Below are 17,250 nucleotides of genomic sequence, written 5' to 3'. Positions count from 1 at the left end.
CAGAGAGTCAAGTCTGGCTTTAAGGCATGGACGTGTCTTCTGAACTTTTTTTTTCTTTATTGTCATGTCTTTTGCAAGAGACTACAAAATGTCCAAGAAGATTAAAATAAGAAAAATACATCTGAGTTATAAAGGCATCTACAAAATGTATGTCAATTCTGTAACTGTTACAAATAAAACCTTCACCTTTACTATGTACACATATTTTACCACTGTACAGATTTGTACACTAACATGCCAGTGTTTCAGGAAAACCTTTACATGCCCTCTAAAGGTCATGTTAGTTATAGCCCAAACATTTACCATTTAATGGGCTATAACTGAAACACTTGACCTAGACATTTTAGACCTAGCATTTCATCAACTACAGCCTTTTGAAACTCTACTGAAATAGAGTTTCACAGAGAACAGTGAAAAAATCAAAGAAACAACCAATGAGCTTATTCTGTACACAACAATAAGTCTACAACAGCTCAAGCTGGAATCAAATAAGGACAATCACATCACTTTTCAACACTGAAGTGTAGAATTACAGTTAACAATTAACACTTCAAAGGGTCACCACTCATTTTGCTAAAGAGCTTCAATTGTAGATTTACCTAATAAACTGGCAGTTAATAAATAAACACAAGCTAAAAGTAATCCCACTTTGTCCATTTCCAAGACTAACCTACCAAATTATGACCTTTTTAAAGACTGGGTTAAAAAAACCCCGGTCGTTTGCAGTGCTGTGGTCCCTCACAGCAATGCAAAGTGCTGTCGAAGTTGCTTGAGAAGCTGCTGAGTGTCGACATGTTCTGGGAAAGCGTCCTCAGATTTTTGGGCTGCACTATAGCTGCTCTGAAGGTCCCCAAGCTGGACACAGACAAGAAGATGTAAAGATCACACTTTGTCACTTTTAATCGCACTGCATGATTTGGTTGGACCTTGATAGCGATAAATTACCTTTTCAGAGAGAATGGAGAGATTGAAGTGTGGCTCGTACATATGGGGGGCCAGTGATGCAGCAGTCTGAAGGAAGGCTTTAGACTGGATTAAAGGCAGGGAAACAATTAACACCTGACATGAAAATGTATATGAAAATGCAGTGTTTATAGATTTAAATTTTTATTTTCTTTAATTGGAGCAATCCTTACATCACTTTGCCATCATCATTATCACTCTGAAAAAAGCTGGAAAACCCTGAAAATTTAACCTTTTAATTCATGTTGGCAGCAGAAGTGTTAAGCAGGTGGATTGCTCATGCTCCTTCTGCTACTGGAAAAATAAAATCCCATATATCTCATGACGCTTTGTCTCATATCAAGCTATTATTGCTAAATTGCTTTATTGCCTAGCTCTTTGTTGGAGTAAGAGGGGTTTACTGAATATTGGATTTATATTACGCAAGTATAATTTGAGAGATATCTTTTGATAATATGAGCTGGATTACAGTTTATATGACGCTAATAACTACATTTTAGTGATTTTCTTATAATGGGCTGTGTTATGTCACATTAGAGGTCGGAAGGATCACCATTATGATTTCATTACTCATATTTTAGCAGCTTAACAAAGACAATGATTCAAAACTATGTCTTTACCTGTTCAATGTGACCTTTTCGCAGCTCCAGCACAGCCAGGTTGTTATAAGCTTCAGCATGGTCATTATTAAATGCCAAAGTCAGTTTAAAGCACTGATAGGCCAGCGTCAAGTCCCCTATTCCCTGTAAACACAGAGCATACTCTAAATTATACGATGTAAGGTTGTCATTTCAATTAACTAAGTGTCAAATTATGTTAACTGTGAACCATATATGGAAGTGAAACATATTAAGTTATTTTCTGTTAACTCACAACAGCCACGTGTCCTATGTTGTACCAGACATCAGCCTGCTCTTCATCATTGGCCACCAGGGCCAGAGCCCTCTCAAACGAGGACAGAGTCATATCGTACTGCTGGGCGTAGAAACAGCACAGGCCCAGGTTGTTGTACAGTTGGCAATTATACACTCCCATCTGGAGCAGCCGTCTAGCAATGGGTGAAACATATTAAATCACAGATGGTAAATAAAATCTCATCAGATAAATTGTAACAATACATTATACAAATTGTACAGAAAGTTTGTCTGACCTATAGAAGCGCAGAGCAATCTCAGGCTGATCTGTATAGAAGTGATTGCTGCCTATGCAGGCTATGGCCTCCACGTGAGTGTTGTCCTGCTTCAGGACGTCTTTATAGTACTCTGTCGCTGATGAAATGTTGTTCATCTCCTGTCAAAATACGATTTTAGAGACAATTAATGAATGGACGGATGGATGGATATCTTTAATGATTCATGCAGCTGTTAAGGTTATACTCCATGCAGTTATGGTGGAATGTTTACATTAGTCCAGTGGTTCCCAAATAGCTTGGAGGCAAGTCGTTAAGATTTTGTGTCAACCAAACACTATTACTGTAACTGAAAGCCCTTTTGGCTTTAACCTCAGCAATTTAAGTACTAAGGTTAATATTGCAAAGAAGCTGGGAGTGAAGCTGTTGTTAAAGCTGGCTTCCTTTAACTATGACTGCTTGCAAAGGTGAAGCCATTTCTCCACTTCGGTGACTTTGAAAATGTTACTCATTCCTTAATTTAATCCAGACTTGACCATTAACAGTCTGCTTTCAGGTGTCAGCCTGTCACTGCTTGGCCAACTAAAGCTGGCCGGCTCTTAACTGGCAAGTGTAAGCAAGACCACACATCACTCATATTAGCTTCCTTTATTGGTTGTCAGTAAGTTTTAATTTTTTTTTTCTTTGATTTTAAGTGATTGCAGGGGTTGGCACCTCCTTAGCTCTCTCATTGAGCAGGTCTGCTGAGCAGAGGCTTTTGACTGCCCTGTGGTCCAGATTAAAACAAAGAGGAAATCAGAAACTTAAATGTACTTTCTCCTACATTGTGGAACAAACTGCCTATTTACATCAGGGGCATTAGACATTTTTGAAAACGGTCTTTGGTTATTACACCAGACTAAGTTCTGATTACTTTGAATTGTGCTTTGTTTTTTCATTTTGTTTTCTTTATTTAAGCAGTTTTATTGTCTTATTATTTTATGACATTTATTCTTTTAGCTGTTAAGCACTTTGGGATACATCATAAAAACATTCCACTTGACTTAACGGCACAAAAAACAACAAATTCAATTTAATTTTAATATACCAGAACACATCAGCTTCCCTGACTGAGGAGAATAAAATTTGTGATGATGTAAAACTGAACAATTTCTTCTGAAAGGAAAACCACACAAAACCATCTAAAAGGAAAATAACTGTGAAGAAACTACATCTTTTGGATCCAGCTGAGAGTGCCAAACAAGCTAAAGAGCCACTCTGAAACCCAAAAACACTTCTAAGAGACACTCTGCCTACTGGAAAAGAGCTTTTGAAGTGAACCAAAGGCAGCTAGAACTTGTCTGAATTGTGTTAAAGTGCCCGATAAGGAGTGGTTATGTGATATTCGACAATGCAATTAAATAAAAAACTGACTATATTCGAGATGATGATGGCATACTGTACCTCATGGATACGAGCTATTCCTGTTAGAAGGGTAACCTCTCCAGGGAAGTGGTCCAGGCCTTGCTTGAAAAGACTGAGAGCCGTTATTGGCTGATCCATACGCTGATAAACCTAAAGGAAAATGAAAACAAGGATAGTGATTTCAAGAAAAACATTGCTTTAGAGAGAGAACCTTAAAATGTACAAACCCTTGGCAATAATCACTACCTTTGCGAGATAGAGATACGTATCTACCATCTCTTGGTGGTTGAGAGCTGATCGAAACTGTTTTTCTGCTTCTCTATATAAACCAAGCCTAAGAGGGGAGAAACAGACATTACATAATTTCATATACATAAATGTTAATTTAATCAAACATTGCAGTTGAATAATATGAAGGATGGTGTGTTACTTGCCTGTAGTAGCATTTTCCCAGCTGAACTTTCCACCACCAGTCTTTGAACTGTGCATGTTCAGTAGCTTGAGCAGCTAAATCCAAAGCCTGTACAAGGAATATAATATTTCTTTACATACAGTCCTGTCATCGAATGTGTGGTAGTTTTCTTTACACTGCAGATTTGTGTATCGCTTACATTTTTCACATCATTTTCATGATGGAAGATGTACTCAAATAATGTCTGTGGAGAAAGAAGATTGCTTCACATGCAGGAAAAACACAATAGAAAACAACTGATAAACGTCTGGAAGTCACAGTTTGAGTCTTACCCTGGATAAATTGGGTTTTTGGGAATACTTGGCCAGATTTAGTCTAGACAAGTTTATAAATGGTCCTTCGGGATTTGTTAGCATTGAAGCCTAGAAAAACAATAAAAGAAATAGGTAATGCTAAGAATTTCAGGCTTTCAGTGTAACATAATAAATAATAAAATGACTGTTGCTATCAGTCTTACATTAATATATTGTCTGCTTCATAAATTAACTTGAGAAAATGCAATAGAAACAGGCATGTGTCAAACATGGCCTTTAGTAGGAATACTCACTGTCCCCAGACGAATGAATCTACCAGAAGAAGCGGTGACAGGACGAGCTGTGCTTGCAGTACGTGGGGTTTTGATGGCCTGCTCCATTGTCCCAGGGCGCCCGGACTGTGTGCTGGGTCTCACAAATCCTGTTATAGGGCGTCCTGATTGTGTCATGGGCCTAGATTTCAGGAAATAAAATATATCTGATTAGAAATTAATGACGAAAGCTTCATCAGTTTGGTTTTTTGTTTTCGTTGTCTTGAAAAACCTACCTGACAGCTGGTGTGGGACCTCCACCATGACATGTTCCAGGAAGTCTTAGTGATGTTCCAGGTCCTTGCAGAGGTCAAGTGTTATAAAAAAAAAATACTAATTAAGAAAATGTTCAAATTATTAATTTAATGAATTGTGGAATTCGGAGCAAATGCTTAAACTTACGTGCAACTTGAGCAATAGAGCTTTCATCCAGCATCATCTCAGCAATCCCCTCCTGGTCAACCTCGATTTCATCTATGTAAACCATCTCTGTAAGAGCACGGGTTTTCAAGCTCCATGCAGCCTATGACGCATGCACGCACACACACACACACAAGCAAGTTTTAGTCATGTAAAATATTTCACATTTATTCCACATTTATGTAGAAGAAGGCATAAAACAGTCTGGAGCTACAACACAAATTATCCATAAAAAAGAACAAAATGAGATGGAAAACAGAGACATGTGCAGTCATGGTTACCTCTGAGATTAGCAAAGATGAGTCCTTAAAATAGAGTGCAGACAGTTAGCGAGAGAGTAAAGAGATTTAAGAAAAATGTGAATAAATGGGAAGGAAGCAGAACGAACATAAGACACGATAGAAATGAGACTTGAAAAGAAAAGTAGCGTATAGCAACAGCTACTAAGTTTATAATAAACTGAATAAGTATGATGAAATGCTACGTTAGTGAGATATAAACAACACAGACTCGACTAATCGGGATTATGCAGCAGGTTGTCCAGCTGCCCATCGTTAGCAAGCTAGGCTAACCCTGCTAACTTCACCACAGTACCTGGTCGTATGGGTTGTCTTGTAATATTTTCGTACAAATATCAGAACATTGTTGGAGTTTCCGCCTCCTGAAATAGCTCCACGCCAGAAACAATGGGTCCATCGTCACTTCCATTGCTTTTGCTAATCAGGGAGAAATAGCGTAGATCTAAAAATCAGTTAGCAAGCTGCTAAGAGAAGCTGACTTGAAGGCGAGACCGAGGCTTCCTCTGTCGCTCGGCAACAGCCTAGGAGGGCGGTCCTTCACTGCCGCAATTTCCTCAAAAGAACTGAATAAAATAAAAGAAAGTTAAATTAAATTAAATTCATGGGACATCACTGTTCTTTTTAAAATTAATGCATTAATTCAAATTTGATTTACAAGAAATATAGATCAAATAAAATAAATAAAAATAAAAATATAAATCTGTGGAAGCAGTTAATTTAGGTGAGTAAAGAACTTTCTTACTCATAACTCTTTATATAAGTCATGAAACACGCCACACTTAAATAAACACTTTGAATACTTGAATGGACTAAGTAATACATAATTTTTAAACAATTAAAATTTCAATTACCTGCTTTTGGTATTTTTTTAATTATATGGTTGAAAAGAACACATTAAAAGCATAAATGCTGACATTAAATAAAAATATTCAGAAATAGGGTCTAGCACCCGGACTGCTTGCTTCTTGGTCATGACGGAGTTGTCCTCTCCTGCTTTTTCCTCCTGAGTAAGTCAAAGCATCTGATTGGGTAACGGACTCCTCCGTCTTCTTTGTAGGCGGTGCTTGTGGAATAACAGTACAGCTCCATCTTTGTAGGATTTGACAGGAGCTTTGACCCAACTCGAAGAGGATCGCGAGCCCGGGGCTGAAGTACAAGTAGACTGAATGAAAACACAAGCGTAGAAATCAGTTTCTTAAACAGAGGCAGAGGGCTTTCATTTTACCAGGCAGCGAGTCTTTTAATTCACATAACCCGCAAAGATGCCCGATTTCAACGCTTGCTCTTGACTCTGGTTGTTTCCAATGGAACTAGCCTAATGGGACACGCGGGCTTCAAATAAATCATTTTTGGTGAATGACACTATATCAGAAAGCCTGCGTGATAGCGACAGAGAGACACACACGGAAGTGCGGACATGGCTGACAGGACTGCTCCCAACTGCCACCTGAGACTGGAGTGGGTGTACGGATACCGGGGACATCAGTGCCGCAACAACCTGTACTACACCGCCGCCAAGGAAATTGTCTATTTCGTCGCCGGTGTGGGAGTTGTGTATAACACCCGGGAACACAAGCAGAAATTTTACCTGGGGCACAACGATGACATAATCAGGTAGTAATGACATGTTTATATAAACATATAAATGCATTTCAGCACCGTGGACAGCACCAGACTTGAAATGTGTACTGAAAGTGTAGAGTTGTCATGATTGGAGCTGGTGTCACCTTGTGCAATGTAATGCGATATTTTTCAGCTCCACGGGGAGTGCACCCCTACTTAGCAGCATCCCTAGTTTGCTGTGGGTTCAATATTTTGCTCAAGGGCACTCCAGCAAAGCAAGGGGTCCTTTGAAGACTGCACTTGCTCCCATGTTGGAAAGAACCACTACACTAACATTAATTACTAAACAGAAACTAATATTTTAAAAATTATTTTGTTGAGTTCATGTTTATGCTTTAAAATTATTTGTCACTGACAATCTACTTTTAAACAATGTCATCCTGGGAAAAGCAGCAAACCATTTGTACAAAAAGGACGAATGGGTTGCTGCTTTAATATAAAATGTGGTTTAATGTAAAATATTTGACATTGATGCTCAACATTTAGTCATTTTTAAAAGAAAGGTTGACAGTGTAGACAGTAAAGTGGGCATATTTACCTCTGTGCAGTCCAATACTAATGTGCAGTATCTGAAAAATGCACTTGAACAAAGCTGTCCTTGAAGGAATCCTTGAATTGGAAAATTGAGGTAATAAGGGATTTAGTAGCTCGACCTCTGCATCTCAGGGAAAATGTTGAAACCTTTTTTTTAATAAAAAGTTATCATTCATTCACTCATCTTTCTCAGCATGCTGCACAACAATGACCTGTGACCAGTGGTTTAGTGCTTGTGTTGACATATGTGCGTCTGTGTGTGGGTTGGCCTGGAGATGACTAGCTTTATACTGTGTCGGTCGTCAGCTGGACTCCTGCTCCATTATTAATCGGACAGTAGAGATACTAACCCTCCGCTGCCCTGTGAGTAAAGTGCCTGAGTTCAAATGGTGAGCAGGAGGAGTCACAGACTAAACAATAATCTGATATATGATCTGCAAAACTGTTGAAAGTACAAAAGTGGTAAATTGGTGTAAAATCTGCAAATTTGATCAGAGTATTTCAGTGTGAAATGCAGAAACCTCTCATAGCGTGGCCATGTGCTTTTTGTGCAGCCAGGTGGTTTGAACCAGCGCTATGTACTTACAGTGCAAGCTAAATAGGTCCCTTAAGCTGTCTTTTATTAAATGCCAAGTAATAGCCATTTTAAAGGCCTCGAAGGAGTGCTTATGAAGCTCTTTTAAATACTGCCTTTGAATATGACTTCTGCAGCACAACCAGGAGCAGTGCTCGCCACATTCAGATCTGAATTATCACGTTGCACAAACTCATGTGGAAGAGAAGTGGCTTCTTTAGAGGGACTTAAAATTCAAACACTGCTTCTCTTCATTTTCTTGATGCACTGTTGTTGTAGATTCGTAAGCAATTTTTACATTAATTTGTACTTCACAGGGTCATTGCAGCACTCGTTTTGGGTAATCCTGTAAAAAGTCAATGAATGCCTCTCACCTGACCCACTCATCATCACCTGATTTTTTTGTACAATGGCGCCATCAAACCCACCATGGCACCATGGAAAAATTTAATGGCATTATTATTATCAAGACTGGGCGTGCTGCTCATATCAAGGTAAAAAAAAAATAATATGAAGTTAAATAAAATCCTGTAGTAGCTTTGTATACATGTTGTATACATGTGCTCACCCACTCTACTTCATCATGGTTTTAATTTCATGATTTTAAATAGAATCTCTAATTTAATATTTCTCAACTGTTTAAAATTACTGTATTACAAATACATTTTTGGCACAGCAGGAATCAGACATTGAAAGATTATACAAGAAGTTTTATCCAGAGAAAAATGGATTCATGAAGGTATGTTGTGTCAAAATGCTAAAATATAATAATGTGAATTAAAAAGTGCAAAATTTCAACCTATCCATATACACCTAGGGCATTTATAACTCTGAGTATTTTCACAGGTTAAATTTTTCACAGCTCACTTTGACGGGGTCACATGGGAACATTTGTCAGATTAAACTGATTTTACCCATTTCTCCCACTTGGTTTTATTCACCCTGAAGCCTGTTTTAACTGGTCTCCGAGTAATATGGAAGAGCTAATAGGCAGGTTTACACATGAATGAAAGACTGAGCAGACAATGATGCAGTAGTCTAACCTTCTTTTGGTTGGCCTATTAGACGGTTTTAATGCTTTGTTAGAAATGTAAATAAACATGTTACTGGGTGATAACAGAATAGACCTGGGAGACTGTTAACGACCTCCAGTTAGAGCAGAGTACTGTGAGGCGCATCATTAGAGTGGGTAGCCTTGTTAAAACTGTTTTTTGCTATTCTTTCCTCATATCTGCTGTTGTTCCAAACGGCTTTTATTCAAGTCAGAAACTCTAAGAGCCTGAGGCTCCTGCTAAACCTCAGCAGAAACAGAGTTTTTCCTGCATATAAACAGTCTTGGCTCCCACTCAAGAAAAATCATTAGGACTATGATTAAAAATACTCTTCACTCTTCTTCTTCACTAAGTATCTTTAATAACCTGGGTTTAAGTTACAGATAAATACTTTTTTTCTTTATCAAATGTCCAGAAACATGAGAAAAATGAACAGAATTCTATCAGGAAACTTAATACAGTTAAGTTTGGCTAACTGTATACAGACCAATCATGCTTATGTGTGTAGGAGGCATGATTGATCGGATTGGTAAGCAAACTCTGAAGAGAGGAAACACCCTGGGAAGGTTGGCTCTACTGCTGGAATGCACCACTTTAGAAAACCCTTAGTTTTTTCCTACCAAGCATTAACATGGTTAACACATTCACCTTACATGTGAAAGATCCCTGGGAGGTCACAAACCCTGCCTCAGGGTCGCAAGCTAATACACTCCAAGTGTCGGTGCCAAGCCCTGATAAAAAGGAGAGTTGCATCAGGAAGAGCCAGTCGGCATAAAATCTGTGCCAAATCAAATATGCTGATCCATCCACCGTGGCGAACCTTAGGGAAATAAAGCAGCAGCTGAAAGCTCCATTAACGGAAAAATAAAGTCTGTGGAAACTCTTTTTGACTTTAGTCTCACCTCATATTTTTCACCTGGTTGTCTGAACCACAGTTTGAGACCCACTGGTCTATACTACAAAGCTTAAACCCCGACACTCAGAGCACATACTGTCCACGCAAAGACCGATTCACACGAATACTTTCAAAGCAAAAGGAACAGCTGGCTACACTTTTAACTCATAGGAGCCTTACTCACTCCATCAGCCTTATGGGAAAAAAGAGGCTGATCTTTATTTGCCGTGTTCAGTCAGTAGCTGACCGGGAGGGGGGTGGGGGGAGATAAATAATAAAAAATAAACAAACAAAAACTACAATGGTACTGAAACAAGCTAAATTTCTAGTTTTAAAGCACGTGTGCTGGTATTGTCCTAGAATTTCACAGTGGTTTTCCAGTTGAGTTACCCATGACCCAAACCTAACTGCACACTCAATGCAGGGTTAAAGAGATTGTTAGGAAAGCACGTATTTGCAGGGTTTTTCCTGTACTTAAAAACCTTGGCCTCCACCAAAGAGGTTTTAGCCTCCTCTACAAAGGAAATTCACAAGGGTTTTAATAAAAGAATTTAAAATCAATTATTTTTAAGTGGGGTTGGCCAGAAATAAGAGAGATCTACGCAGATTCTTACAGACCAGTCGTGCTTGCAAAGTCAACTCCAAAGGCCAATTTGAGGCAGAAAAATACCTCTTTTGTTACATTTTATTTCATTTGTGGGTGTAAATTCACAAAAGCGTGGGAAGATAGAGGCATGGCGGCCTTCTCCGTGTAGTCATTATTTGATGGTCTAGCCTTGAACACGAGTTTCATCATCACTGTGACATGAACAGCAAACGCAATAAACAGAATACAAGAAGCTGCCTTAAAATGCAAGCAATAAAATAGGCCTGTAACTTACACAAGCTCTGTATTCATACTGAACATATGTACATGTGACCTCATGTTTCAAACTGAATGTAAATCGAGCAATGAGAGAAAGAACAATTACTCTCTGGCTGGACAATAACAGGCTGATAAGTCATTTATTGTTTCTGCACTGTGATCTTTTCTGCATGTTTTCTTGTTTTGATCCTGAGAGTTAATGAGTTAGCAGGAGGGTGTCATGAACACAGAAATAAAAGGCCATCTCCTGTTACTCAGAATATCATGTTACCTCTATGATGGATCACGGCCAGAATTATGGATTATAGATGCCAGAATGAGGCTGGTCTTGTTTCGGTGAGCTTGGAGAGATGCTGTGAATACGTTTCCATTAATACTGCTGCAGGGTTTGTACAATAACAACGTGTCTGGCTTGCAGAGAAGAGTCTGTCTGTCCACAAACTAATGATATGAACAAAAAAAGCATTTTTAATAATAATAAATACAGTATTTTGACTACTATTGAACAAGTTAGAGCTGTGCATGTAAAACAAATCACTGTGATACACTAGAGCAGTGTGTGAGAATGTGCTTTCAGATAGTTTTACTGCTGACAGCAGCTATGAGAGCTGATATGATTTACATATCCATCTTTGCTTCCATCTTCCATTGTCTTAGTGTTGATTAATATGGCTGGTTTGTGATGATCTACTTCCTAAGACGTTATCTTAGCTTATTTTATATGCAGGTGCCAGCCTCAGTATAATATCATTCTCTATGGTAATCGTTCATTTTGCTTTTTCTAGATCGCATGCTGGAAATGTTCAGCCACCATATCCACAAGGAAAAAGCCTTATTGGAACACTAGACTAATCTGTTACCAATAAGACTGCCTGCTTCATATCTTTACATGCATTTCCATATTGCCAATGAGTGTATTTGCATGCCTAAGTATTATTATTCTTCCCAGGTTTTGGGTTAATTGTGTTAATTGTGTTCAGTTATGTTTTATATTTTTCACTATCACAGCAAGCACCTTGTATTTACATAGCTATTATCATGGGGTGGTAATAATAACAAGGTTTTAAATACATGTGTCTTTTCAGTCCTTGTGTTGTCCCAGTGTTGCATTTATTTTATATATATATGTGTCTCCCTCACACATATATACAGAATCATTTATCAGTTCATCCCATTGAGTCATGAAGCAGGTGAAAGTTTCTGCATTTAGTAATAAAAATATTTCTTTGGTTTCAGAGTATCAATAATTGTTGTCACAGGAAGCACTACAGTGTATTTTTATATTTATTTTTTGTCCCTAATTCTATTGAAGTATTCCAGGTAGGATATCTAAGTTTCTTAAAACCAGGAAAAGACTTTATCCAGATGGGTGCGTGTGCAACACATAGCCAGGATACTCTTAAAAAGTCCCAGCACAATCACAAATGCACTCACTGTTAGTAGCTGCCAGGGCTACTCTGTAAAAGGAAGCTTGTTCTCTAAAGAGCTCATCTGTTGTACCCAATTAAGATCCTCCAGAGTTTCGTACAGTTACTTAGCACAATGGTATGATTCAGCAGTGTTGTCACTGGGGTTAAAAATATATATAACTGACTGTTTTAAGTGGCATTATGAATGTTTACACTGATGAGGTGGAAGCGGCTACACATGCTCAGATACCCTTATATTATACTTCACCCTTACCATAAACAGCCTAGATGTCAGTGATGCCTTTTTGACTATTATACTACTTTAAGTATTGTTTAATTGATATATGATGCATATATTGCTTCTGTGAATCCTCACATTCAAAAAAAATATCATTTACAAATGATTAGTGGTTTCTTGATAATTAAACCAATTAATTTCTGTTCCTTAACTAATCATTTAAGAAAAAAATAAAATGACAATTTTGGTTCTATTTTTGTAACGTCACTAAATTTCTGTAAGAGAATCTTTGCCCCAATCATCATCCTTTTCTTCATCCTTTACGCTGTCTTTTAGACTATCTAATCAAGAAGAGCACTACTCTACATACCTGCTGCTTACTTTATCTTTTCTATTTTTAGTTTTTGGAGCAAGCTGATGGATTAAAAACACTTTGCAGTATCCTGGGAAATATCCTCTACTATATAGACCTTCTGAAATGTCCTAATCCGCTGCTTCTTTTTAATCCAGTGTAGGGAAAATCAGACAAAGAAAACTACTGCTGCATGTGTCTCAGGAGCTTACGTTAAAATGAGGATCAATTGTGGCCTCCTGTACTTTAATGGGCTCTGTTCATGGGGTTTCCTATCTATTTTGCAAACCAAGCGTGTCGTTCCTGTGCTCTATTTTTGCATTCTCACTGTCAGAAATCAGCTATATCTATAAAAAAACAGGGAGTTAAATCACTGCTCTGTTTGCCGTATAGCTCGTTTTGTACTACAGCATTATGCAGATGGAGGACAGATGCATCAAACAGCCGTAGCCTATATCAAACAGGAGAACCGTGGAAATGCACTGCAGGCAGAGTCATTAGTGATGGCATTTAACAAGCTCTTCAGCTGACAGGAATGTAAGGGAAACAGTCTGGTTGTAGCTGGCTCGAAGACTGCATTTGATTTTCACGCTGTAAAGGGGACCTACCACATTTTAACTACAAGATAGGAGTTATAAGTATCAGCACTTCCTTTTTTTTGGTGACTCCAAAGATGTTGGAAGTTTTCATCTTCATTAATCATGTTTTACGTCAACACACCAGACAGATTTACCGCAAAGTACCTGGTCATGCCAAAGCAGTTTTCTCTGCTGTCTGTCTGCATCTCAGTATTTCTCTCTTCCTCTGAATGCTATTTTTAGCTGCTTTGCTCAGATTATATAATTCATAAAAAGTAAGATGAGAAATTGTGCCAAGTTGGAGAGAGGTTCAACGAAGACGGTGGCATAGCCGGGGCAAAGGGAGAGAAAAAGCAGAGAGGGCTGAAGGATGACAAAGATCAGGCTTGTCACATCAGACCCACCTCAGCTTTCAAAGACGTTACACCACCAAGCTTTATCTGCTCTGTGATGACAGCGCATTACGGATGCAGATAAAGTGTCAGCAGTCAGGCAGAAAGATCCACACTGAAAACTTTGAAGGAGAAAGATGAGACAAAGTAGTTTAGAGAGTCAAAGTGGGCTATTTGTTGGGAGCCGCTTTCACTCAGCAGGTTGATGCTGCTCGGTTCGTGAAGCCTCGCTGGCCCTGCTGTCTGAATACACGCCAGGATTACAAATGCTGGAGAGCAGTTGGCAAAACAGGCAGTCTGATTATAATGGAGGGAGCTCCATCGCAGCGTGAACTATATAGGCCAGGACAAGGTGAGAGGAAGCCTTGCCCAGTAAATCACTCAGGCCTGCCTGGAACGTGACTGGGGTCTGGTGAAAGGATGGGTGGAGCGGGAGAAGAGAGTGACAGCTTTATACAGCAGGCTGTTGCTCAGCTGTAGAGTGGGATAGCTTGTAGGTGGGGGAGGTACGAGTGGAGCGAAGGGGGTGGGGGGTAGGGATTATGTAACAGTGTTACAAACATATGCCCAGTGATGCGAGGAAACCCCATATGAATTTAAAAAGGTGAAAAGGGAAAAAAATAATTCAAGGGAGGTTATGAATAAAAGCTGAGAAAGATGAAATTCACAGATTTGCCAGTGTTGCTTTTTATACTTTGATACCACACATGAAGCCAGGCTAAGTGTGTGTGTGTGTGTGTGTGTGTGTGTGTGTGTGTGTGTGTGTGTGTGTGTGTGTGTGTGTGTGTGTGCACTGAGCATGACTGAGTTAACTGAACCATGTCACTTCATCAAGCTGCCACTCTGTTTCCATTGGAGACTTAATGTGTTCATTTGCTGGGAGGGTGAATCCCTTGTCTGCACACACAACTACACACTCACACATGTACATGCAATCACGCAAAATAGCTATGCTAACCAGGTGTTTTCTCTGCCCGTTTTCTCTCTGCGCAGCTTAGCTCTCCATCCGGAGCGAGTGTTGGTGGCCACGGGACAGGTGGGCAAGGAGCCTTACATCTGTGTGTGGGACTCCTACACTGTGCAGACTGTGTCCATCCTCAAGGATGTGCACACACATGGCATTGCTTGCCTGGCCTTTGACCTCGAGGGACAGGTACTGTTCTTGCAGAATAATGCAAATTTTAAAAGACAGTAAGAATCTGTCACATTAAAAGACGAACAGCGCTGCTGTAGTTTTAATCTGTGCAGTCTTTGTCCAGTGCCATAAAATTTGGGCATGTTTCTAGGGAGCCAAAGAGAGCTGGAAGTGTCACCAGATAGCAGATCTGCAGAACTGTATGAGTATTTTGCAGCTGTGAATGCCATATTTCCTATTACTCCAACTGAGATTACTGAGCTGCAGTCGTATTGCATCACAGAACTTGTCAGTTTCCAGTGTTAAAGTGAGATAAACTTGCCGTGCGTAACAGGCTTGCATCCAGACAATTTAGTTTTTATTCTCTGACACAACCAACTTTCCAGCAACCTCCTTTTTATCTTTTTTTTGTCATCGTTTCAATCTTTCTCGGACTTGTCACCAGTTAACGTTTACACGCTGCAACCTTGAGATATCATATTGATGTGAACTGTGAAAATCAATACAGAACAGGTTTTGTATTTACACGCCTCTTCATCCAATTATTTTTATTTATTAATCCTTTATTTATCCAGGTAAAAAATCTCATTGAGATTAAAAATCTCATTTCCAAGAGAGACCTGGCAATTAAATTAAATTAAAGCTTTCAAAGTGGACTTTAACATCCTACATTTTTCTGGGAAGGAATATGACCCTGTGTTACTTTCCTGCTCGGGTCATGAGCTGGGGACTTAGATGAAAGGTGACAGTTTTTAAAGCCAGAGAAAAATCCATCGCTTATTAGTTTAGCAGCTCTATTTACCCTCCATCGCTCCCCCTTCCTGGATCAGAGGAAGTGAGAGCTGAACTCAGAGCAATCTAGAATAAATCCCTGGTGCCATTACCCTGTCCATCTATTATAGCAATATAAAAAAAGTACACTGATATTTGACACTTCCTTCTCTCTGAGATATTACAGCACTACTGATATTACTCTTGATGACTCTTTTATTCTGTTTTAGACAATTTCTGCATGCCAGATTATGCTGTGATCAAGGGTTTTTGCAAACAATTATTATGTGGTTTCATCTGTGATTTGAGATTTTAGGTGGTTGCTAGGTGATGTGATGATTTCATAATATATAACACATCATTTTGTGGATATAAATTAGATACTTTTTTGATGAAAAAAAATCACACAATTAGTTTTTAAGGTTTTATACATAAATGTATAAATGCTATAGATTTTAGGCCTGGGTTAGTGGTTGCTAGACTTTATGATTATGTCATAACATCTGACATGCCTGAGAGACTAAGACGTAACTGTGTGTCAGTTTTAGTTGCTCAACTAAAATAGTGATTTTGCCTCACAGTCACACTATTAGCATTTTGGCATGTTGGAATGTTTTTTGGAGCCAGAAATCACTATATTTAAGGAAGGGTGGAGTAGAAAGTACAGCAAACAAGTTAGCAAGCTGGAGCCATATAATCTAACACAAAGACACTCATTAATTAACAGTATCATTATTAATATTAGTAGGAGTGTCAAATTATTTGATTAAAAATTCTCCACAAGACAAGTCTGTGTCTTTTTATGCAATCTACGTGTGATCACAGCGTTCTTGCAGCAACCATAAAGTTGTTTGGGACAGCGCTGTATACCTCCTTGCTACCAGTTTTACCTAGCAACAGCCAGCAATCTTTGTATGCTGACATCTTTCCAGTATTAATATGGGGAAATATAGCTGGTATAATGTTAACCATCTTAGCCGTCTTACTTTAGCATGCTAGCATGCTATAACATTTATGAACTTATAGATTCTTTAAAATATCATTAATACCAGATATTTGTGCATAAAGGATTTTGAACTATGTCCCAAAAAAAGGGATTGAGTTACAGTATTTAAAAAAAACTAATTTAATCACCGTCCATACCAATAAGAACTATTTTAAAATGATAAAATGTTTGCCTCAGTCCATGTTGTTAAGTCTCATTAACCCCAAACCAGCAAAATTTGTGTTAGTGTTGTGAAGGGATCCTTGCCAAAAAGGCTCCAATAGCACCAAAACCTTTGATGATCAAAAAAACCCAAATCATTCTAGGTTTTTATTGTTATGAATGAATATCTGTACAACTATTCACAGAGATTCATCTAATAACTGCTGAGCGAGACCCGTCGACAAAACATCCCTAGAGCTACGCCACTACCGCTGCTAAAACATTACTTGAGTTTGAATGCACATCTCAGCCGCCTTCATCTGCACGGTTCCACTGGGTTTCAACACTCGGGGCCTCTTTGCTCATCATTAAAACACTGGCTTTTCAAATTCAGTTAAAACTGTGCAAATGCCTCACCAGAGACTTCTGTCCA

The 17,250-nt window shown here is 38.8% G+C and overlaps 2 protein-coding genes across 3 annotated transcripts in view; one reads left to right on the top strand and one right to left on the bottom strand.

The window, feature by feature from the left end:
• Positions 1-9: 9 nt before the first annotated feature.
• Positions 10-5,765, bottom strand: ttc8 (tetratricopeptide repeat domain 8). The gene is made up of 14 exons (XM_084914959.1): positions 5,548-5,765; positions 4,936-5,056; positions 4,770-4,833; positions 4,516-4,675; positions 4,241-4,330; positions 4,108-4,152; positions 3,931-4,016; positions 3,743-3,830; positions 3,536-3,646; positions 2,114-2,253; positions 1,837-2,011; positions 1,584-1,706; positions 946-1,029; positions 10-855 (listed from the first exon to the last, which is right to left on the bottom strand). The coding sequence occupies exons 1-14, from the start codon at positions 5,659-5,661 to the stop codon at positions 739-741; spliced, it is 1,518 nt and encodes a 505-aa protein (XP_084771085.1). The 5' UTR covers positions 5,662-5,765; the 3' UTR covers positions 10-738.
• A 563-nt stretch (positions 5,766-6,328) lies between these two features.
• The window catches only part of eml5 (EMAP like 5), a 54,949-nt gene continuing 44,027 nt past the window's right edge, over positions 6,329-17,250 (top strand). For both annotated transcript variants that reach the window (XM_084915055.1, XM_084915054.1), the window contains exons 1-2: positions 6,329-6,866; positions 14,758-14,917. In XM_084915055.1, coding sequence (XP_084771181.1) covers positions 6,670-6,866; positions 14,758-14,917 — 357 coding nt within the window. In that variant the 5' untranslated portion in view covers positions 6,329-6,669. The remainder of the gene's footprint in view (positions 6,867-14,757; positions 14,918-17,250) is intronic.

The sequence above is a fragment of the Perissodus microlepis genome, chromosome 19, assembly GCF_051167445.1.
Source record: "Perissodus microlepis isolate ML-2025 ecotype Zambia chromosome 19, ASM5116744v1, whole genome shotgun sequence".
Lineage (NCBI taxonomy): Eukaryota > Metazoa > Chordata > Actinopteri > Cichliformes > Cichlidae > Perissodus > Perissodus microlepis.
The sequence above is the reverse complement of the archived record's forward strand: the minus strand, read 5'-3'. Positions and strand labels throughout refer to the sequence as shown.

Coding starts and splice junctions, on each gene's coding strand:
- ttc8 (XM_084914959.1), bottom strand. CDS start 5,661: ATGGAAGTGACGATGGACCCATTGTTTCTGGCGTGGAGCTATTTCAGG. Junction 3,831..3,930: donor CTGGGAAAATGCTACTACAG/GCAAGTAACACA, acceptor CTCCCCTCTTAG/GCTTGGTTTATATAGAGAAG. Junction 856..945: donor TCTCCATTCTCTCTGAAAAG/GTAATTTATCGC, acceptor GTCTGTGTCCAG/CTTGGGGACCTTCAGAGCAG.